This window comes from Lutra lutra, chromosome 16 (genome assembly GCF_902655055.1).
Source record: "Lutra lutra chromosome 16, mLutLut1.2, whole genome shotgun sequence".
NCBI classification, from domain to species: Eukaryota; Metazoa; Chordata; class Mammalia; order Carnivora; family Mustelidae; genus Lutra; species Lutra lutra.
The window spans coordinates 46860806-46884440 of NC_062293.1; the positions used below are offsets into that span (position 1 = coordinate 46860806).

At 50.7% G+C, this 23635-nt stretch overlaps 1 protein-coding gene across 8 annotated transcripts in view; it reads left to right on the plus strand.

Annotated features, from left to right (window-relative positions):
- The window catches only part of RAP1GAP2 (RAP1 GTPase activating protein 2), a 264858-nt gene that overhangs the window by 229269 nt on the left and 11954 nt on the right, over positions 1 to 23635 (plus strand). For all 8 annotated transcript variants that reach the window (XR_007123396.1, XM_047707371.1, XM_047707373.1 and 5 more), the window contains 6 exons: positions 5379 to 5479; positions 7436 to 7565; positions 9682 to 9837; positions 15150 to 15221; positions 15740 to 15826; positions 17418 to 17552. Coding sequence is in view for 7 of the 8 variants with exons in the window: in XM_047707371.1 (XP_047563327.1) it covers positions 5379 to 5479; positions 7436 to 7565; positions 9682 to 9837; positions 15150 to 15221; positions 15740 to 15826; positions 17418 to 17552 (681 nt within the window). In the remaining variant the exon portion in view is untranslated. The remainder of the gene's footprint in view (positions 1 to 5378; positions 5480 to 7435; positions 7566 to 9681; positions 9838 to 15149; positions 15222 to 15739; positions 15827 to 17417; positions 17553 to 23635) is intronic.

Consider the following 23635-nt stretch of genomic DNA (forward strand, 5'->3'; position numbering starts at 1 on the left):
TGGTCACTATACCCTGTGGTTTCTCTCTGGGGACTCCCTCTTTGCCTCCCTTCAAGCACAGAAGCTCTACGCTAGCTTCTTCCACATGCTGAGCACAACAGTCACGTTACAGGATGAATTAGGCTGGAGGTGACAGGATCTTCAAGGTGGGCTCCTCCTCACAAGAAGGCCTGCACATCCTTTAAACAGCAGTGTCATTTTTCATAAAGGAACTTCTAATTCTTCTTGGCTACCTCAGCTTATATTGAACTATGGGCTGTTGTCCTAAGAATAATCGGACTGGGTAGAGGGAATGGATTAGCACAAGCTGCTTTCTCCTTGCCTGCCCTTCTCCCAGCTGGGGATTAGTTCTTTCTCCCTGGACTTTCTTAGATTGCTGGAGCATTGCGTGCATCTCTTTCCAGCTCTGCATTCCGCAATGTCATGCCGGTGGCTTGAAATCAGCCATGGCGGAAGTATTTACACCAGGAAATTCGCAAACTAGGGCTTCTGCTTTCCCTCTTTGGAAACCTGGTTGTTAAAAAAAATTTCCCGGTACACTACTGCTCCCCCTCCTCTGTCTGTCATAGCACTTCTATGCTGCTTTGAGGTTAGGTTGTCAGGATAATGTTTCTCGAAGTGTGTTCCATGAGATGCTGGCCTGGTGGGTACTCTGTGAACAAATTCCTCGAGGTGGGGGCGATTGTGTGGGAACATTTTAAAGGCTCTAAGAACCCCAGGGTAAAGAGCTCACAGAGCTTTTTTGAACACAGTGTTTCCCATACTTATTTGACCACAAACTTCCCGTCTTGCCTATCATGGACATGCATTAACACCCTGAGAAGTGGGCTGCTGAACACACCCATGCTTCCTCACCTAGAAGGTTCTACACCAGGTTTATCCTGGTATCACCCAAGAGCCTAGCATGGTGGTTTTATGGAAATAACACTCAATAACTTTTTTCTGTGTGAATCAATGGATAAAAGTTTCGGTGCTCTTATGGTAGGTCAGTTGATAGTATCTTTCAACATTATCTATGGGGTTTTTGTTTTTTTTTCCCCGTGATGGTGTGTTTCTTGACTAGCTGATAGTGGACTTCCTTGTCTGAAGTTACTAGACCACAAGAGAAGTGTGTTTGCTTAAAAACAGTCTAATTAAGTGAAGAGTTTAGTAGCTGGGAGGCCAACATGGATGAATCTTATAATTGAAGGGAGATTATTCAGGTAGCTGCTCTAATTATTTTTATATATTGCATATTTATTTTGTACAGATCTGCTAATATAACCCCCCTAATTAAAGTTTTTGCTTGTGAAATTTACCGTAGCAAATCTCATAAGATGATTACAACCCAGTGTTCTAGCAAAATTATAATTACCAAACATTAACCATCCACCTCTGGGAGGAGTCTGGGTGTTGTTTATTTACTGGATGCTGCTGAGCCCCGGTGGAGGTACACAGGGAGAAAAAAGTCTTTTTTAAAAAACTTTTAAAAAAGTTATTGTTTTGCAGACCTATACCCATGGGGCAGGTTATATGAACATTTGTTGCAATGAAAGCTCTATGCCATTCTTAGGATACAAGTAAGTTCCCTCTAATTCTCCTGTTTGTCAGACACAGTGTTGACTAAGACCCCCTCCCTGAGCGCATGGTCAGACTCATGGCCAGTGTAAAAATACACTGCTAGCACCAGGCTGGGTGTCCGTCCTAGCGAAAGCTGCATGCCCTGCTGAATAAGCTGGATTGCTTTCTCCAGAGAGGATGTGTGTTACCTGGAAGCAGCTGTTCTCGCACACTCTGGCCTCACGACCTGGGGTAAACAGCACGCTGGGTCAGAGTTGTGTGTGATGCCTTTGTGGCATGCTCTCTATACAGCAGGAATCAGCACACTTTCTGTGATTGGCCGGATAATTAATATTTCAGATTTCATGAGCCGTACTGTCTCTGTGGAACTAACTACCCAACACTGCCTTTGTATTGCAAAAGCAGCCATAGACAGAATCAAATGGATAGTCCTGACTGTGTTCCAATAAAGGTTTATTTATAAAGCCCCTGGGCCACAGTTTGCTGACCCCTGCTAGAGGGCCATGTTTCCCAAACTTCAGACATTCACAAATGACATCCAAGATCATATTTTCTCCTGTTTGCCTCTCTTACACTTTTTATTGCACCTGTACTATTAACTACCTCACATTTTCTTTAAAAAGCCTTTTTTTCCCACCTTACATGCATGGTTTAAAGGAAATTTTGTATCACCATTCTAATCAGAAAATCAATATCCCTTGCATGAAATGAAGGTCATTCGAAAAAGGAAATACCATGAAAAAGAGTGAAGTTATTGAAATCTAGCTAGATTTTGCTGCCCGATGAAGGCATAGAACCTGGGATCTGCTCTTTTTTGTGATGAAGCAGGTGTTAAGGAGATATTAAAGAGTCACCTATTAGAGACTTTCTCCTTGAAGGGATTGCTCATGCTGGAGTTTCCCGGGTCATCTGCAGCTGTGAACTGCCATCTGGATGTTTGCGAGTCATCGCTCTTTGCCGATCCTGCCTCAGTGGGCAGAGCCTCCTGATCAGGCAGGGCCATGCACTGCTTGGAGCCTGTCACAAGGGCAGAGCTTACTACCATTTTCAACTTTGCTTTCTACTTTTTTAAAATTATTAAACTTTTAACTTCTAGATGTTTGTAGATTGGCATGCAGTTTTAAGAAATAATACAGAAAGCTCTTGTGTGCCCTTTACCCAGTTTTCCCCAAAGGTAATGTCTTATAAAACTGTAGTGCGCAATTACAGCCAGGATATTGACACTGATACAATCCTCAGATCTTATTCAGACTTCTCCAGGCTTTCATGTGACCATAGGGATATATGTGTGTGTGTGTGTGTGTGTGTGTGTATTTCATTGTATATAATTTTATTATAGTGTAGGCTTCACAGTCAAAATACAGAAGAAGTCCACCAACACAAGGATCCCTTATGTGGCCCTTTCAAAAGCATGCCCACCTCCTTCTTGCCTCTATCATCCCTTCCTACCTCCAGTCCCTGAGCCCTGGCAACCACTAATGTATTCTCTACTTTCTAACACTTTGTTATTTGAAAATTGTTACATATATGGGATCATACACTATATAACCTTTGGATATTGGCTCTTTTTCCCACTCAGGGAGATTCATCCAAATTCTTCTGTGTATCTGTAAGGGGGGGGGGTCCATTGCTTTTTTCATGGCTGCATAGTATTCCGTGGCATGACTATACTGTGGTCTGCTTAACTGGTCACCCTTGGAGGGATATCTGGGTGGTTTCCAATTTGGGGGGATTATGAATAAAGCTGCTGTGAACATTTGTATATAGGTTTTTGGGTGAGCATAAATTTTCATTTCTCTGGGGTAAATGCCGAGGAGCATATGCTGGGTTTATGGTAATTACATGTTCAGGTTTGTAAGAAGCTGCTGAACTGTTTTCTAGAGTGGTTGTTCCATTTTGCATTCCTACCAGCAATATATGCGTAATCCATTTCCTCTACATCCTCACCAGCATTTGGTGTTGTTACTATTTTTTAATTTTAGCCATTCTGATAGATGTGTAGTAATGTCTCATAATGGTTTTAATTTGTATTTCCCTAATGGCGGCTAATGGTGTTGAAGATCTTTTCATGTGCTTATTTGCCCTCTGTATATATTTCTTTGGGTGAAATGACTATTCATGTCGTTTTTTTTTTTTAATCTTTTTATTTATTTATTTGACAGAGAGAGAGAGAGAGAAATCACAAGTAGGCAGGCAGAGAGAGAGGGGAAAAAGCAGGCTCCGCGCTGAGCAGAGAGCCCAATGTGGGGCTCGATCCCAGGACCCTGAGATCATGACTTGAACTGAAGGCAGAGGCTTAACACACTGAGCCACCCAGGTGCCCCTCATTTCCGTTTTTTTTAAGATGTTATTTTTAAGTAATTTCTATACACAACATTGGGGTTGAACTCACAACCCCAACATCAAGAGTCATATGCTGTCCCGACCAACCAGCCAGGTGCCCCTCTTTTGACCATTTTCTAATTGGATTTTTTTTTAACTGTTCGAAACTTTTCATAACAGATTTATTGAGGTGTAACTTACATTTAATATGATTCAAATGTGTACAACTTAGTGGCTTGGAGTATATTCACATAGTTATAAAACCATCACCACTATCTAACTCCAGATAATTTTCATCAACCCCCAAAGAAACCCCATACCCATTAGCGGTCCATCCATATCCATTCTTGCCAGTTCCTGTCATCACAAATCTACTTTCTGTCTCTGTGGATTTGGCTGTTCCGAACACATTGTGTAAATGGAATCATAATATGCGGTCTTTTTTGTCTAGTTTCTTTTGCTTAACATGTTTTCAAGGGTCATCCATGTTGTGGCATGAGGCAGTCCTGCATTTCTTTGACGGCAGAATTATGTATTGTATGGACATACCACATTTCGTTTATCTGTTTGTCAGTTGATGGACATTCTGGTTGTTTCCACTTTTGGACTGTTATGAATAATGCTGCTTTTAACATTCATGTGCAAGTTTCTATGTGGACTTATGTTTTCCTTTTTCTTGGATATATTCTTAGGAGTAGAATTGCTGGGCCATATGGTAATTCTATGCTTAGCCTTTTGAAGAACTGCCAGACTGTTTTCCAAAGAGACAGCACCGTTTTACATTCCCACCAGCAGTGTATGATGCTTCTGACTTTTCCGTATCCTCACCATCAGTTCTTTTTTTTTTTTTAAGATTTTTTTTTTTTTTTCTTTAAGAGAGAGATGGAGAGAGAGAGCAAGCAGGGGGCAGGTAGAGGGAGAGGAGAAAACTCCTCAAGCAGACTCCCCGCTGAGCTTGGAGCCTGACATGCGGCTCTATCCCAGACCCCTGAGCTCCTGACCCCAGCTGAAATCAGGGGTCTGCTGCTCAGCTGACTGAGCCACTCAGGTACCCTCTCTCTGTCAGTTTTTGTCTTTCTTCTTGATTATAGCCACCCAGGGAGAGAGATTATGATTTTGATTACTACTGAGTTTTGAGAGTTCTGTATATATTCTTGCTACTAGTCCTTTGTCAGAAGTCCAACTATTAATTTTTCATTAATGGAATGGTTTTTGGTATCAAGTCTAAGAACTCTTTGCTTCAGCTCTGCCTTTTGCGCTGGCCAGCAGCCTGTGTTGTGCTGGCAAGTCCTCACTAACCAGCCCCGAAGTTCCGGCTCTGCTGAGTGAATGCTATTTGTTCTTCCTCCAGTCAAGCAGAGGCAGTGGTTGGCAAATGTCTTGGGGCTGGGGAGAAAGGAAGAAAAGGACCAGGTAGCTGGGCAGCCACATTCCTTCCCTTGGCATCAAGAAGGCTTTTCTTTCTGACTCTTACCCTGATTCTCTTTCTCTTTCAGACCCTGGAGGAAGAGCTGTTTGGAAACAATGAGGAGAGTCCAGCTTTCAAGGAGTTCTTGGACCTTTTGGGGGACACGATCACACTGCAGGATTTCAAAGGGTGAGTTTCTGCCAAGGGCTCTGGCCCTAGTGATGAAAGCCTGGAGTAAGGGAGAGGGGCAACAGTTGAGTCTCGGGGGTATGTGAAAGGTGAAAACACACACAGGAAACATGGGATTGTTTTTTGGCAAGTGACCAATATTCCCCTGCATCCCTAAGAAAACGGGTGACGTGGGGGATAACCCAGAATGGCACATTCTCTGAATGGCACTGACACTGGCTTTCCGATGTGTAATGAAACTGCTCTGACCAAGAGTGAAATGAATCCACCTTCTCTGTCACTCACTGGCCAGGCCTTCAGGAAAGAGGGCCCTGTGGGGAGAAGGGGCCCATTTCAGAGAATACACAAAAAGAATGGATAATTAAGAATTGGTGAAAATACAGTAATCTCCCTGGCAGAAATTTGTGCAATAGCCTCTGATTCTCTTAAGTGGGAAGAAAGAATATTGGGACTATGCTTGGAAAACTCTGGCCCTTGATTTCCCTTGACAAAGGCAACATTTGACCGGAACTTCCGGCCTGGCCAGCCTGTTCTGTGCCTTGTGGCTGACATGCCGCTGAGCCCCAGGGGTCCCCTGCTTCGTCAGCCAGATTGACAGGATCTCCTATCAGGTGCGAAAGTGCCCAGCTCTGGTCCTGGTGTGTAGTGGTGTTCAGTTATTACTTTCTTCCCCGCTCCCTTCTCTTCTCCACTTCTTCTTTCCCCCTCCAAGGTCATCACTGCCACCTGGCGTCAGTCACACATGGGTAAAAGTCCCATCTCCACCACTTACTGGCTCTGTGTCTTTGAACAAGTGCCTTAAGCCCTGAAAGCCTCAGTTTCCTCATCTGTAGCGGGAGGTAAAGATAGTGCTGATGCCGCCAGGTTGTTGAGGGATTCAAGTAGATCCTGCATGTGAAGTAGCAGGGCTGGAGCCCCATGCGGAGTTAGCGCGGGGAGTCCTTCCGTTCTTGCTCTTCTTGTGCCTCCTTCCATCGACTCTGAGGAGCCATCATTGTAAGATGCATCCTGGTTTCAGAGATGTTCAAGTATGAAAAAAGGTGTGCCTTAGAATAGATGAAGTAAAGGCTGTTAAAACCAGGAGGAACCCCAGAGATCATGGACTTCTAGCCCTTTATTGTGTAGAGGAAGAAACTGAGGCAGATGAGGACAGGTGAAGTGATGTGCCCGAGGTCACATGTTGGCTTATCGGCAGGACCCAGAGCGCCTGACCCCCAGCCTGCTGAGCTTCCCGCCATGCCGGGAGGAGCACGTTTTCTGGTTTGTCTTACAACGTTTTCGGGGACTGACATCCAGGGTGTGCTTTATTTAATTTTCTTAAAGGAACCTGCATCCCCTCCCCTTGCTGAAGACTGTGACCCATGGCCGGGAGCCCATGTCTAGAAAGGAAGAAGGGGTGGCTCCCGGAAGCCCACCCAGGGTCTTAGTACTTTTCTTTCCTGCCTTTGAGGAGATACCGGAGAGGGGCTCCTTGGACACCACCGGGGTGGATGCTGCTGTGGCTGGGTCTCCACGTGAAGGACTGGCTGGGCAGAAATCCAGAGTCTGTCACTTCTTCACGCTGCCTCTGGATGCTCCCACAGGAGAGCTGGTTGCCCTGGCTCTGGGCTGAGGACTTGGACATGGCCTCGCGGAGAGGAAAGGCTTATGCCCAGCCGTGGGGGCCACTGGCACCCAGGATGGCGTTTGGGATTGAGGATGGGTGACCTCCCTTCCTGTTGGCCGGATGGATGTTCTGCCTCTGTCTCTTAAACAAGAGGCTTATGGGTAGACCTCTGGGTCTTGTGTACTCAGGAGCCCAGACCCCCCACGCCGGGCCCATCATTCTGTCTGTGCCCCCACTCTCGCGTGTCTTCTCGTTCCTTCTCCGGCCCCCGTATTCTCAGGGAAGGCACCACGTAGCCTACTTTTCCTCACACTTACTCCCTTCCTGCTCTTGCCCTGTTTTGCTGACAGTTTTCGCGGAGGCCTGGATGTGACCCACGGACAGACGGGGGTGGAATCCGTGTACACGATATTCCGGGACAGAGAGATCATGTTTCATGTCTCCACAAAGCTGCCGTTTACCGAGGGAGACGCCCAGCAGGTAACCTGGATCGGGAGGGCGTTGGGAGCGTGGGGCATGTGAGGTGAAAGCCAGCTTCTGGTGTTGGGTACTTGAGGGGCTGGTCCCCTTTCCCACTTTCATAATCCAGAGGCCAGTCTGTTCGCAATGTGTCTCACCCTTGTGGCCTGTCATGGCACCTGGTGTGGGAGGCAGGACAGGGCTCCTGCTTGTCTCGCTCTGACAGGTGGGGAACCTGCAGCTCAGCGTGGTTGGGGGCAGAGCTGGGAGCAGAGTCCAAGTGCCCTGCTTGTGTAGGGTGGTGGTGAGGAGGACATGATAGCATTTGCAAGTAGCAGCTTGACGCCAGCTCTGTCACTCGGGGGTATGTGGCTCTGGGCAAGCTGGTTAACCTTGTGGCTCATGCTCCTCAGCTGCAAAACAGATAAGACCACCTAAGTCACAGGATTGTTGGGGGCATCACAGAAGGTTCTGAAGGTATGGTTCAGTATGGTGCCTGGCTTGTGGCAGGCTTCCTTCCTGACCATGGCCCTCCTTCCTGCCCCAGTGATGGGTGGCAGGACCCCCCAACAGTGGTTATTGCCCCCCACCTCTCAACCTTTCTAGTCTCATCTCTTGCTGCACCTGCTCATGGACAGGAGTTCGGCCTTCACCTCAACCAGGGAACCTGGATGAGACCTCTGCATCCAGCATTGTCCTGCCCTCCCTCTCATTTGCTGCTTTGGAGAGTGGTGTGTCCCCAAGGTGGCCCAGCTCTTTTCTCGGGGAGCCCTGAAATCAGCAGCTGAGGCCTGGCTGCTGCACCATCTGCCCCCTCCCACTTTTGTGCCTTTTCAGTCTCTAGGAAACTCAGAAGGGAAGGTAGGCCCTTCCCCAGACTCTGACCCATTCCTCTCTGAGCAGGGAACTGAGGAGGGAGCACAGATGTAATACTGTAAACATAGTGCCTGGCTTCGTAGGGAAAAAGGAAATTGGCAAATGAGACTGTGATTTGGCTCTAAAATAACCACGGAATGTTCCAGAAACAAATGGGAGCAGGATTCCTTTTGAATCCAAAGTAGGTTTTTCTCTCCATGTTTCACCTTTGTCTCTGTTCCCTCATGGCCTCCTCACCCCCTGCCCAGCCTGGGGCTCTCTTTCAGTCTCCCCTATATTCAGTGGGAAGTACACAGAGCTTGGCTTTCTGCAAGGGCTGAATAAATATTAATTTTCTGCTCCCAAGAAATGGGAGGAGGTGGGTGGGATAAGTGAGACAATTCGTGTAAAAGTGCCCAACCTGGGACTCAGTCTACAGCAGTGCTCCGTAAATATAAAAGTCAATGTGAAACGTAGAGCCTGCATGCCTGAGGCGCTTAATCGAGGAACAAACACATAGGTAGGCATCTAGCCAGGACTCCGTGGCCCCAGTATTTGAAGTCACACATGCGAACAGCACGGCATGGTTCCTGACGCACAGTAGCTGCTCGGTGATTGAGTGAGCCTGTGCAAGGACCTGGCCCAGTTTGAATCAGGCATGGCTTTCTCTCCCGTGACCCCTGCCAAGCCAGGTTGCCCTCTTTCTCTAAGCATGGCTCTCCCTCCCTCTGGTATAGAATGCTCTGCTCGCTAATCCCTGCGCATCCACATTTCCTTCAAGCACTGCCCACCCACCCCATCTCCTCTTCCAGGAAGCCTTCTCCAGTTAGCGCCAGGCCTCTGATTTTGCCTTCCTCTCTGCCCCCAGAGTGCCAGATGTTTTGTGTGTGGCAGCCGACGTAGCACCTGCTGGCTGGTGCCTTTGTTACTGTTCTCGGGCGGCTTCATCTGTGTTTCTGTCCCTTCCAGACCCATTACAGGTTCTGCCAGGGCAAAACCCATTCCTCATCTTTTAACCATTCTCCCCGAGTCCTGTGTCAGGACCCTGGCTCCTCTAGAGCTCTGTAACATGCTCACTAGCCACTACCTATCTAGTCTTCCCCATTTTTTTCTTTTTGGTGGCTTCTGAAGATTGGGGGGCGGGAAACTCCCCTGGAGAGCTAGGTCTCAGAGTTACAGGGTTTCTGTATAAAGATAGAATAATGAGGACTTTCCTGTCTAGATCTTGTCTGTTTTCAGGTTGTTCCTAGCTGGCTTATAACAATGACCACTTTTTGTTTAGCTCCAGAGAAAGAGACACATTGGGAATGACATTGTGGCCATCATCTTCCAAGAAGAAAACACACCGTTTGTCCCAGATATGATTGCCTCCAACTTCTTACACGCCTACATTGTCGTGCAGGCTGAGAACCCGGGCACGGAGACCCCGTCCTACAAGGTGAGAAGAATGCTCGTTGGAGGAACTGGGGGGCTCGGGCACTTTACCATACCTTCTGGATTTAGTAATGTTGAGGACCACTAGTTCTCCATGGCTTCTCAGGCCATTCTCCAAAATGATACTCCTAGCATTGGTGTGATTAGTTTTCTAGAAATCCCAGGTTTCTGGGATTTGGGAGCTGGACTTGGTGGAAGTCACCTTCTGAGGTCATCTCATCCATCTGGCTGCCTGTGGGTTCAACAGCATCTCACTCAAGGGTTGAGAAGCCCCTGGTGCCTCTGTTTGGAATCTGGTGATGCCATTGGCTGGACTAAGGCAGAGCCAGAGGAGAGAAAAAAAGAGAAGGTTGGGGGTGGAGGGACCATCAGGAAAGGGAGAGGAAGAAGGGTGGTAACAAAGAGAAAGAAGGTAAAGGAGAAATGTTTATGGTGAGAATGATGGTGAGTAGGGGGCCTGGTAGACCCTGGCCATGGGGTGGGTCCTTCTGGTTTAGCTGTTCTGGAAGAAATGATTGATTTTAATTTGAAGACTCCAGGGAGGTGGGGTTGCAAGTGGCTGAGTCTGAGCCTCCAGATCAACAAGTGGTCTTCCAAAATGGCTTAGTATCCTCCCTAATGCAGGTAAGCCCCAGCAGTCCTCACCCTGCCCATTCCTGGTGACTGTACCACCAGCCCTGCCCTTCTTTTCTCCATGAGAAGCAGTTCTGACCTCTTGGGCAACAGTTGCTCTCCATCTCAGTGGTGTTGGGGGTGTGGGATCCAAGGGAGCTAGATTGAGGCAGGGTCTTTAAAGTGGGTGTCAGCCTTTGAACCCATTGTGGTTATATGCAAAATGTTGTTTATGCAAAGATTGTTGAGTTTAGGTGCTGCTTTATGTTTTAGGGGGAGAGAAACCAAAGCTCAAATACTCAGAGGACTCCCTGTTCCCTAAAGTGCTAGGAACCACTGTTATAACAGGGAAATGAGTGCGTCTTTGCTAAGGGGAAATTGGGAAACCTGAAAGTGTAATAACTGTGTCATCTCTTGAGCTCACGAGTCCCTAGTGCTTCATGGCCACCTTCACGAAGTATCCACTTTGCTTGGTTTTAGCCCAGGTCATGATCTCAGGGTCATGGGATCAAGCCCTGTGTTGGGCTCTGCACTCAGTGGGAGTCTGCTGGAGATCCTTTCCTTTTGCCCCGTCTCTGTCTCTCTCTCTCTTTCTCAAAGATGTTGGAAAAGAAAAATGATGTCATATAATTGTTACATCAGTAGAAACCCACATATTTTAAGTGCATAATTCACATCAACTTTAAAACTCAATATGAGACTACAAATAGAACCTCACACTCTCTCCTATGAGGGAAGCTAATTCTTTCACATCCCCCTGTTCGCGTTCCTGCTCCTCTGTCACTGAGCAGTTTTAGCCAAAAAGTCAGAAAAGCTGTGGTTTGGGCATTTCCTTGAAGGATCAACTTCCTAGACCAAAATGGGGATTCATGTCAGACAGCTCCCCAGTTTGTTGATGGGAGCAAGTGTATTCAGTTGGTGCCTCCTGTGGGCCTGGCTAGGGATGGGGCATGTGGAAGTGATGTATAGAACTGGCCTCCCGGGAGAGAGAGGGGACTGTTGAGGTGGAGTTCAGCCACTGGGGCACTCAGACAGCCAAGTGGCTCTTTCCACAGCCAGTAGAGGCAGAGGGCCACCGAGGAGGGTCTTCAAGGTCAAGCTGTGTGGTGGGAAGGCTCCCAGCCCCTGCCGGGCAGTCATGGGTTCATGTGTGGCTTGTCTGCTGGGCCCCTGCTGGCAGAATGAGGCTTCTTGTGGACGCTTAGTATTTGTTTTTAGCTCCCACTAGGAAATGGAACTCAGCTAACTGGCTTCTCCACTTTCCCAAGAGCTTAGTGGAGTGGGAAAATACAGCGATCCAAAAAAAGCAGCACATCACCTCCAGCTTTGATGCTGGAAGTCTTTACCACATCCTCCCAACCCTAGCCCATGGTCCAGGGAAAAGCATTGTCCTCAGAGATGGTGGCGATCACAGAGAAGTAGGACCCACAGGAAGAGCCTGACTGTCCCAAGCTGCAGGACCATGTAGTCCACCTGCGGGGGAAATATCTGGGCCGGAAAGGCAAGACCTGTGAATGGGGGGCCAGGGGTGCAGAGCACAGCGAGGGAGACCAGCCTTCCTAGGTACTCCCCAAAGCTCTGTCCAGTCACACTCCCAGCAGCACACCAGGTGATGAGAAGACTGGGGAGGACCCCATGAGATTCCTCAGAGGGTCCAGGGTAAAATGGGACATTTGCTGACCTCTGCAGACTTAGGGGCTATGGCAGAAGAGGTTGAGATAGCCCCAGGGAGCCGTCCACAGAGGAGGAAAGAAGAGGAAAGGGAGGGAAGGACAGGGGTAGGAATGTTCAGGAAGGGCCCCCACACTGAGAGGCTCAGGAGCTGGGGGTTCTGGTCCTGGCCCTGCTTCTGACTGCTCTGTGACCTTGGGCCAGTTCCTTCCCTCTCTGGACCTCAGCTTCCATTTGTATGAAATGAGGAAGTTGGACTAGACAGTCTTTGAGTTCTCTCCAGCCCTGACATACTGCAGGAAGGGAAGTGGGGCCAGGCCAGGGGTACCGAGGAAGAAGGAGGGGTGAGAGAGAGAGAGGGAGGGAGGTTAAGAAGTGTTTTAGGGGAACTCTAGTATTTGAGGTGTCCTTTATTAGTACAGGTCAGTAGGGAAAGTTAAAAAAAAAAAAAACAACCAAAAGCACCAGGTAGCAGGTTACCCCTCCCCAGGTGTTTGTTCTGTATCAGGGACTGTGCTGGATTCTTAAAATCACAGTCTTCTAGAATCTTCCCAAGCCCCTGGTCAGGCAGGGTCTCTCTTCCTCAATTTCCAGGAAGGAAATTGAGGCTGAGAGCTTAAGTTGCTTAAGGCCCAAGGCCACAGAGCCCGGAAGTGGTGGAGCCAGAGTCGCTGTCCAGGCTTACCTGTGGTCTGCATCCCCGAGCCGTTGGAGCAGGTGGGAACTTGCCTCCCAAACTCCGGTATACATAAAAGGTTACATTGCATGATTTTTCAGACATGAATTTTGTCCCTACTCTGCCCCATCACTCAGACTCCCTCTCTTCCTGTCTGAGTTCGCACTGGCCCTGATTCTGAAATCCTACAGAGGTCTCTGAAACCCTATGCAAAGCACACCACTGGGGAGGGGCCTGTCTGGGTATGCCCTTCCCCTCCCGGCTGATCTGGTACTTGAGCACCCTGGCACAGATCGTGAAGGTTGCCGGCTGATCTGGTACTTGAGCACCCTGGCATAGATCGTGAAGGCTGCCAGGCCGCACTGCTGTGGCATCTCAGGTTTGCAGTTCGGGGAGGCGCCCTACCTCCCTGCTGTTTCCTTGTCCTCATGGCCCAAGCCTCCTCCTGCTTTCCAGCCTCTCTCCTCAGCCCTGCCCTGCCCCCTGCTGGGAGGCACCTATGGACTTTAGAAAACGGAAGGTGGGGTTGTGTTCTGGCAGCTTCTGGTTCCACCCAGCAACCCACCTGTCCTCAAGAGCAGGGAACAGCAGGGCGTATGGGTCGCTCAGTCATTAAGTTAAGCGTCTGCTTTTGGTTCAGGTCATAATCCCAGTACCCTGGGATCGAGCCCTTCAGGGCTCCCTGCTCAGCAGGAAGCCTGCTTCTTCCTCTCCCATTCCCCCTGGCTTGTGTTCCCTTTCTCACTGACTCTGTCAAATAAATAAATAAAATCTTAAAAAAAAAAAAAAAAAGGAACAGCAAAGACCCAGGCACTGTGCTGGAAAGGGGTCAGAGAGGGAACCCTGTAGGGATAGACGATGCACATCTATCACCAGGAAGGGTCCTGTCCCCTGCTTTTCTGTGGTGGGCTTATCTGGCTGGGAGATTCGGCCAATGGATGGCTGAAGCTCCTTAGCCAGCCAGGATGGACCACTCTAGCATAAGCCGGAGTGGGGGCACTGGGGTGGTAAGAAGGCAGAGGCCTGACCTCTGACCTCTTCCCAGGTGCCTTCCCACCACGCCCCCTCCAGATTCCTGTGCACAGTGGGTGGTGCTGGGGGACTGTGTTTGGCAGCAGGAACCAGCCTGAAATCCCATCAGCTGAACACACACCATTTCTTAATTCCAGGCATGCAGACAGCCTTAGCTTGGGGAGGGAAAGCTGTACTGACCAGCTCTCTCCCACTGTTTCCTTCCAGAGCCTGGCAGGGCCTTCCCTTGGCTGGGCTCCGAGCTGCCTGCTCGCCCGGTCTGGCAGAATCCCTGCATCTGCCCTACTTCATAGGCCAGGGAGGCTGGCAGCGTGCCAGAGTCAGGCTCACGTCAGCGGCCGTCTGGGAAGGGGAGCGGGCAGAGTCTCCAGAGAGGCCTGTGGCCCTGTGGGCTGAGAACAGGTGAAACCAGGGCACCTCCACACAGGGAGAGCCGCTGGCGTGCAGGGTCTGTCCTGAGCCTGGGAGCCCCCCACACAGAGTACCTGGGTGCTCTCACTCCATGAGTTCCCGCCTCTCTGGGCTTGCCAGAAGGGTATAGCACGCCTAGAGCCTGGGGTGCTCTGTGCAGAGTGCCTTGATATCCCCTCCACCCACAGCTGCCAGCCTGGGCCCTGGCGCTCCGTTAGTTCAAGCCTCGCCTGGACTGTCTGACCCTGCATGTGGGTTCAGGGCACCAGAGCACTAGTTTACCCACCGCGCCAAGGCTCCGAGGAGCACGTAATTGTTGCACATTCCTGGCTCCGTTCCAGAGCTTGTGATTCAGGAGGTTTGGGGTGGAGCCCATGCAGTTGGTATTTATTTTTCAACCACTTTCAGTGATTCTGCTGTATGGCCAGGTTCAGGAGTCAGTGTTGTGGGAAACGAACCCCATGGCAGGGTCAGGAAATCTGGATGGCCCCAGTGTCTGGGCCTCTGTTTCCTCATCAGTGAAATAGGGTCAACAGTTCTCACTTCGCCGTCTCCGTGGGATTAATGTCCAGTCAGATGAGGTAACCAGATAAGGTCTCCTGGGCATTTGTACTGCAGTAGAAGCCGGGGCCCAGGCAACTGCTCAGTCCCGGGCAGTCATCTTGCCAGACTCACTGCCGGCCCCCAGGAAGGCAGACGAGAGCGTGTGGATGGCTTTGTGCAGCTTGGGCCTGCCTGTAGCGGCAGCTGCTTGGCCCTGCTGGTGAGTGCTCACGGGAGCTTGTATTTGAATTCTGGGGTAGGGAGGACATGTGCTGTGAGCCGTGGGCGTCCCTAGGGCCAAGGCTCGGGAAGCGTTATCATCCTCAGGCTGGATCTCCTCCCTGCTCGCCCACACCAAGACTCTGTTTCAGGTCTCAGTCACGGCCCGGGAAGATGTGCCTGCCTTTGGCCCCCCTCTGCCTAGCCCTCCTGTTTTCCAGAAGGTAAGAACTTCCCCTCTCTGCTCTTCTCTTCTCCAAGACTCCAGGTTTCAGGATTTGAGCGGCAATGGCTGGAATGGGGGTGAAATCTGGGCTGGAGGCCCCTTTGGCAGGCTTGGGGGAATCTCCTCCCTTGGGGGGTCTCTCTCGCCTCTCCTTGTGCTACCAGTCTGGCCTAGCACAACACCCCTTGTCAGGGTATTTGACTCCGGGGTTGCCTTTGTGGGAGAAGAAGGGTTTTCACATGTACGCCACAGTCCAAGCAGCCTCAGCAAGACTGACCTCCAGTCATGGAAACAGTGTGTGGGGGATTGATTTCTCAGGACTGGGACACCTGGTTTCCACCAGTTGGCATCTTAGCAGGTAGTCCTCGTCTGGGCTAAAAGATGACCACATGTCAGAAGGGGATCCTTTAGGGGGTCTCCCCAGAACCCCTGTTCTGTATACCTGTTCCTCTGGCTGAAAGCACTTTCAGCCACACCTGGGGCTGGTGGCATTACAGAGCTTCTTGTCTGTTCCAGGGCCCGGAGTTCAGGGAGTTTCTGCTCACCAAGCTCACCAACGCAGAGAACGCTTGCTGCAAGTCAGATAAGTTTGCGAAGCTGGAGGTGAGAGCGCTGTTTCTGGACATCTTCCTCCTGCCTTCCTGGCTGCTTGTTAGCCAGCCTCTCATGGGGGTCTGTTCTTGGGGGTGCTCGAGGCAAGGAGCACTGTCTTTGCCCACCCCTCTAAGCCTTCAGCCCTGTGTTGATATAGGAACTCTTTCTTCTTGTGGAAACTCCACCCAAACCTTAGGTCTAGCCAACCATTCACCAGTCATTTATTGAGCACCTGCTGTGTGCCAGGCTCTGTTCTGTTCCCTGTGATACAGGGGTAAGTGAGTCACGGTTTCTGCCTTCCAGAGCGCTTGGGCTGGTGGCAAGGGGCCATTACTTAAGAGACTGGTTATGGTACGTGTCGGCACTGGGCCATGATGGAGGCCAGCACAGGGGCTGTGACTGCTTTTGCCCCTGAAGAACTGGGATGTGTTCAGAGAGGGCTTCTTGGAGGAGGTGGCCCTTGAGCTGCTGGATCTGGATCTCTGACGAGCCTTTTGCCAGGAGGAAAGCTTGGGGAGGGCTATTCCAGGCATGGGAAACAGCAATAGGCAAAGGCCAGGCAGATCAGAACATGACTTTTGAGGGAGCCCCAGAGGGCGTGAGGGGGGCCTGAGAGGAGGACTCATGTTGGGGTGGAGACTCAGAGGAGGTGTTGTTTGGGTCAGGTCAGGAAGGGCTTTGAACTTGAGAAGTGATGAGGTACTCATAAAGTACTTAGAGTAATGGTTTGCTTTGTGTGTTAGATTACTCTGGTGGCAATGAGAAGAGCAGCTCGCTAGGGAGGAGGGCAGGAAGGGTGGCAGGTTAGAAGCTGTTATAGGATCCCAGGACAGGGGTGTCTGGGTGGCCCAGTCCTTAAGCGTCTGCCTTGGGCATAGGTCATGACCCCAGGGTCCTGGGATCGAGCCCAGGATCAGGCTCATGCTCAGCTCCCTGTTTCTCCCTCTCCCTCTGCCCCTTCGTGTGTTCCCTCTCTCGCTGTGTCTCTCTCTCTCTGTCAAATAAATAAATAAAATCTTAAAGAAAGGGGAAAATAAAAGGAACCCAGGACGGATGAGGGCAGCTTGCTCAGATGGGCTGCAGGAGGAAATGGTTTGGGGTCAGGATCCTGTGTCTAGGGTAGGGCGAAGTGGAATGGTGGGGTAGCTCTTGGGTCTTTTGCTGGGGCTCTTCACTGACCTGGGGGCCTTTGGGAGACGAGGTCTGTGAGAATCTGCTGATCTGGAGGTCCCCACAGGGGCTGCTGCTGGCATGTGTGAATGGTGCCCCCTGGAGGTCGAACGCATGGCCCTGGCCTAGCACCTGGATGGAGACGAGCAGTGAAGGCAGTTGGGTACACCAGGTTGTGGAGCTTGAGGCTGAGATCTGAGCTGGGAGTCAGCAGGGTAGAGCTGTGGGGTGGCCCATGGAGAGGGGGTAGGGGAGAGATCAGAGGCCAGCCACAGAGCTTTCCTGGTAACTGCAGTGTTTGTGAGCATGGAGCCCTCGGTCCACACTGTCCTCCAGATGCTGGTGGCTAGGTGTTGGCAGCCCCCAGGAGAGGGTGCACCTCTCTCCTCCTCCATGCCCACCCCGTAATCTCCGCCCTCTTTCCTTTTAGGACCGGACGAGGGCCGCCCTGCTGGACAACCTCCATGATGAGCTTCACAGCCACACTCAGGCTATGCTGGGACTGGGCCCAGAAGAGGACAAGTTTGAGAATGGGGGCCATGGGGGATTTCTGGAGTCTTTTAAGGTACGGGCATGAGAGTGGCTGGCACATTGCACGGTGGGGGTGGGGGAATGCACAAAGGAAGGGGCCCAAGGTCCATGGGGTCCCGTCCCTAGAACCCTCATGGCAGCATTGCAGTGTTGGCAGAGGGCGGGGCCTCAGGAAGCGCGAGTGGTCAGAGCAGCCAGTGGTGTCTCCAGCATCCTCTCCATCCTTCCTTGATGTGGATCATGACCTCTGGGGCCAGGGAGTCTGAGAAGCAGGGACAGGGAGAGAGTTAGCAGTGGGAGAGTAGCCAGTACAAACCAGGCACATTACTGCCTTCAGCATCGTCTTCTGTGTCAGGATGAGGAGCCCAGGGCAGGAGGACCTGAGCAAGGACACAGTCTTTGGGGTCTTTAGCAGCCAATGTGTGTGGTACTGCTATGAGTTTTTCCAGCTGGCAGGGTGTTGGAGGACCTGGCCAGGGCCAGTGCGATGGAGTTACCGGCAAGTAACTCCCTTCGGACTTTGCAAAAGGAAGAACTTCTAATCATAACATAACCAGCTGCTAAGAGAAGCAGTAAGCTTCCAGTTCCTGGAGGTATTCAAGTAGAGCTCGGCCAGCCCCCGAGCCAGCGTGAGGTATAGGGGATGTATCGTCCCATGCTTACTGAGTGCTCTGTGGTCCACACAGCCCCGATAGCCAGCACCAACTCTGGCTGTTCTCCTGTGCTCTCAGTGTGGCAGATCTTGTCATTCCCACACACACACAGTGGGAACCGGCTGAGGGAGGTGGCAGGACTGCTCAACACCTTACAGTTACTTAGAGGTAGAGGAACAAGCTCTGGTTTTCTGGTTCTTAGGTTAACATTCTGCTGGACTGCCCACTGCAGAATGATTGGTAAAGGGACACTGTGTGCCTGTGTTAGAATCCCAGCTCGGTGTGATCTGCGTCTCTGAGCTATGGCGCTCTCCTCTACAACACGGGAGTGATAGATCGGACCTCTGGAGTGGCCACAGGAGATCCCCGAAATAAGACCTGCTGACTGGGAGAGTGCGCATTGCCCGGGACACAGTGGATGCTCAGTGAGAGCGTCAGCGGCTGGTGTTGGCTCCGGTGGATGCTGGACACGCACCATCCCATGTGAGGCCTCACAGTGCCTCCTGTGCCCTGTGAGGAAGGCCATTCTGATGGGGATACTAATTCATTCCTGTTTTAGGAGTCATGCGTGTCATTTTACACATGAGGAAATGCAGGCTCAAAGAGAAAAAGTAATTTGAATCCGAGTCTGCTGGGTTGCAGAACCCATCTTTTCCACTGTCCCTGGTTCCCAGGTCCGTTAAGATTCCACCCATGCCTGGGCAAGCCTGGGGTCTGTCCCTGGCAGCCCAGCTGGCCTTGCAGATAGGGCACGGCTCCGTTGGCCCCCCTTTGAGGCAGCTGCTGATATTCCTCCGGGGGTGGGGGTAAGAGGGTGGGAGCTGAGCTGCCTGTCCAGGCTGGTGGGACATTCCTGGGGCATCTGTTTCAGGCCTCACGGACAGCGCAGCCAGGGCGAAATAGGAGAAAGTGGAGATCAAGAGGAAAGGGGTGTGAGGGAGGGGAGGGGCTGGGGAAGAAAGAAGGCGCCAGCTCAGCTAGCCCAGTGGTGGTGGGGTGGGGAGTGAGGCCCAGTAAATGGGAACTCCGTGTAGGCTCCACCCCTCCAGAATATCACAATGCTCCCACGTCCCACAGTAGCTGGAATTTATATATGGCTTCAGCTGCCATCATGTGGCATAGTTTGTAGGTTTTAAAGTAGCGTGTGTTGCTTTCAGTTTTGCAAGTTTCTTTCTGTATTTGGAAGTTCAAGTTTTTTTTTTTCAAGTTTCAAAGGTTTTTATAAACTAGAAAAGCCTGCGGGCTCTGGACACTGCCCATGATGCCCATGGAGAAAATGGCCCAGCAGCTACATGTGAGCTGGGGGTCTTGAAGGAGGGCAGCCTGAGGCCTTTTGTCTGGTCCCCTGCCTCTGGAGGAGAAGCCATTGATCTGCCCTTGACTCCAGTGGCTCCAACTGAAGGGGTCTCTAGGAGGGGAGAGGCTTCAAGACTTTATCGTTACTTGTCTTTGATCCAATAGTCCAGGGCCATTTCTTTTTCAGCCCTTAATCCTTCCACTTGCGGACTGAAGATAGCTTGGCTTGTGCCTTTTGCTTCCACGCCTGTCCCTGAGGTAGCTCTTATGGCGTGAGGGAGGGGCTGTCACCAGCAGTCACACAGAGTAAGCCTTCAGGGCTCTGATCATTAAGATGAGCTTACCGGAGTTGGGAACATGGGCTCTTTTGCCCTGTCCCTTCCACCATGACCGTTTTGTCTCCCAGGCTGTGGAGGCCGAAGCTAGGGGCATGGAACCCAGGGGCCCTGGGGTTTTCTGATTCCTGGGCTGTGCCTGTGGCCAGGTCTATGGTCTGAACCAGTTCAGGAAACCACTCATTTTGGTATTTCTTCATTCCTCATGGAGTTCCTTACCCGCACCTCCATAGGATCCCTCTTGGAACAAGTGCACAAAATGATTCCAGAAGGAAAAGTTGTGTTTTCTGTCTCCTTTTGGTCAAAGGTCTCATCTCCTGTGGAAACAACTGGGAATTTCCAGGGCTAAAAGCAGTCTCAGCCATCCGTTCCCTGGCCTCTTGGGATGATTCTTTCCTCTTCCAGGAAGCAGACCGATAGCTACCCTAGATTGTGCTGCCCGGCACCTCCCACCATGCAGGCTAGTCGTCCCTTCTCACTTCGATTCTGCTGGCTGTCATTTAAGCTTTTCTTCCATGAGAAATGGAACAGTTGGTTTATGGATGTCCAGACCTGCTTCTCAAACTGAGTGCTTCGAGATAGTCTCAGGAATCTGCCAGATCTACCAACACTTAAAAATTTTGCATTTTCACTTAGATGATAATCTAAAAATATACATATTTCCAATTATAGAGACCAAACTTTTGCAGTGAAACTCACAATTAAAAGAATTTGTGTGGCATAAGTAGGTATCTTGCAAATGCAGTCGGTGGGACCACTGTTGGGGGGGTAGGGGGTGTCTGTGGATGGATTCTTGGTCTTGAAGAAATATTTTCCTTTATAAAAGAGCTCTACATTATTCACTTTTGAAAAGTATTGATCTCTAGACCGTTGTTCTCAAATGCCACTCTCTACCACTGCTAGCTGTTGATGCAATTTTTATTGGTCTGTAATGAAAAGAAAAAGTAGCGCTCCTACATGATCTGTATACAAAGCACGTGTGAGCCACATTTTGAGAAACAGGGAGCTAGCCCACTCCCCCATTAATGTCGTCATGCAGAAGGGGGAATGAAGGACCAGGGAGGAAAAGGCCCAGGGGCAGAATGGGGACCATGGCAAACAGGGACCACTGTAGGTGCATTTCTCCCAGAACTCTGGGGGGTGGGTAGTGGCAGTTAAGGTGCCAGCATGCTCCAACCCCCAGTTGGGGTTGGAGTTGGGGCAGCTGGGGCAGCCTGGGTGGCTCATGGGTCGGAGCTCTGGTCTGTGCAGATGTGAGGGAACATTGCCCTCTCCTGTCAACATCCATTCTTTATTTGTCCTTCTAGGGGGAGCAGAAGACCCTGTTCCAGTCCTCAAGGTCCCTCAGGGTGCCTCCCAATTAGGTGTGATCTCAGGAGGCAAGCAGTTAGCAACTTTCTCCCTAAGCAGCCCTCTCTCTGTTGCTTACCTGATACAGATAGGCATCCTGTCACTCACCCCCGCCGTCTTAGTGCTCATGTCTGTACTCTGTGTGCATTAAATTTGTGGAATTGAAACAACTCCCAAAACCCATCTGGAAGCATAAGGAAGCACAAACCCATAAGAAGCAAGGCCTCTGTTGGGCCCAGAAGAGACTTGCTCCCTGCATAATGCTAACTAGTAGCTCACATCCCTGCTGACATGCAATGATAAAGAGAAAGTGACACCATGTCTGTTTTTTTGCCCCCCCCCGAAAGGAGAGTCTGTTCAGAGAGGTAAGCCGTGGGGTGAGCTGAGGGTTGGAAAACCCATCCGGACTGAGGAGGGACACCGGAACCAGAGGTGGTAAGCTGGGAGGAGAGCAGACCCTGGGGACAGTGGTGTCCTCAGACAGTTGAGGGACAGTTGGGTGAGATACGAAACAGACTGGCCTAAGACTCCAAGCCCTAGAACTGGTAAGACTTCAGCTCGGTGCACAGAAGACCTTTCCAAAGGTCAGGCTCTCTACCATGGGAAAAGGCAGTTTTGAACGTAATGAGCATCCCGGCCTTGGGAAGATGCAAGCAGAGGGGAGTCTGTCCTTTCTTTTCTTGGCCCTTTCCCTGACTTTTCTGCCCGGTTTGAGAAGGCTAGTGTTTCCAGCTCAACATCACATTGAAACGTAAAATACTTCAGACCATATCACTGGGTGATTTTGTCCAACTCGGGCTTCATGTCAAGGTTTTGAGTTAGCCGTTGTGTCCCTCAGCTCCATCCCTCAGAGTGGGGGGTGGAGAGCTGGCCCCCAGTGGGCAGCTTGTATACGAAACATCTGGCACGCATGATCTCCCAGCGTCCTCACGCAGGACCATCACCACGTTGTATAGACGAGGAGTCCGTGTGCCAGAGAGGTTCGTACATGGTGTTGGGAAGACCAGGATGTAACCCTCTTTCGTTAGCCTCAAGCAGCAGATGGCCACCATGCCCATCCCAGGGATTCTCTGCCAGCCCGTCTCCTCAGACTCCTTGTTGACTCGGACAGCAGCACCAAGGTCATTTGAGGAGAAAACATCCTTCCTAACATCAGCCCTGGAGACTTTTTTTGGAGGAGAGGCTAGGAGCCCTTGATTTCTAATCCTCCAGCCACTAGTTTAGTTTGGTGTTCAATCTCGACCCCTTTTTGGGATACCAGGGACCCTTTCATCTGGAGCCCAGGGGCCTTTCTTCGGGACCTTTTCTGTGAGTGCCTGTCCTGTCTGCCTCTAAGAGGTGCGGGGATTCAATAAGTCCACATCTGTGAAGCTCTGTAGACCAGATCCTAGCACACAACATCCGGTCTTTCTTGGAAAGAGACTGTGAGGAATGTGTCAGAACACACACAATATCGTTGATGGTGGCGGCACCCACAAGGGCCCCAGCAGAATGTCACGGGGCTGAGGTTTATGGAGAACTGACTCACTTAAGGAACCTTGCTGGTTTTTTTTTTTTTTTTTTTTTTTTTTTTGGGAACCTTGCTGCTTATCCCGGCGCACCTTAGTGTGGTGCCACAGCCGGTCCTGCTCTCAGTTTTTCAAAGGGTGTGCGAATTAATGTTGACTCTGGGTGATGGAATGAATAGAATGTATGGGCTGGAAACTGTCACTAGGCGATTCTCTTCTGTGGTTTAGAAAGGGAGAGCCATGATGTCCCTCAAGTGGTATCTTTGACTCACCCAGGAGGGGCTGGATGACATCAGGGGTAGGAGGCTGGGGGGCTCCGTGCCTCATTTGCAAAAGTAGTGAGTCTCCAGGGCACCCGTGTTTGCAGATGGCCTTTCTTCCTGAATTGGCTTCCTGTATCCATACTGTTATCCTTCTGAGCCTGTTTTCTGAAGCTGCATTCCTGAGGACCTCAGCCGGCTCCCACAGTAAGGAAAATCCACGAGCCCACTTAACGTGGAGGCTTGGGGTGACTCATGGCTCTGTGGGGTCCTCGGCATTTGGTTTCTTTCCCTTCCCCACTCTGCCATCTTGGCTTGTTGCCTTCATCCCACGGGCTTGATCCCCACACCCCAGAGTGGCTACTGCAGTTCTGGTGCAGAATGTCGCCTCTCTTTTGGCCATCCTCAAGCTCTCAGCCACCATCCCCTCAGACCCCACTGGCAAGGGGAGAGATTTGGCAACCACCTTAGACTGATTGATTTAACCCCTTGTTCCACTGAGGAATATGGTGGGGATGGCCATTTTACGTGAGCAACACATACCTCCATTTGTGTATCTTGGCATGTGTCTGCCCTCTGTTCTACCTCCTACTAGCTGGGGGCCCCTGGTCAGGTCCCTTGGCTTCTCTGAGCCTTAGCTGTGAGATGGGATGGAGGAGAGCCACACCATGGGCTAGTTGTGAGATTACATTTGAGCTCTTCGCAGAGAGCCTGG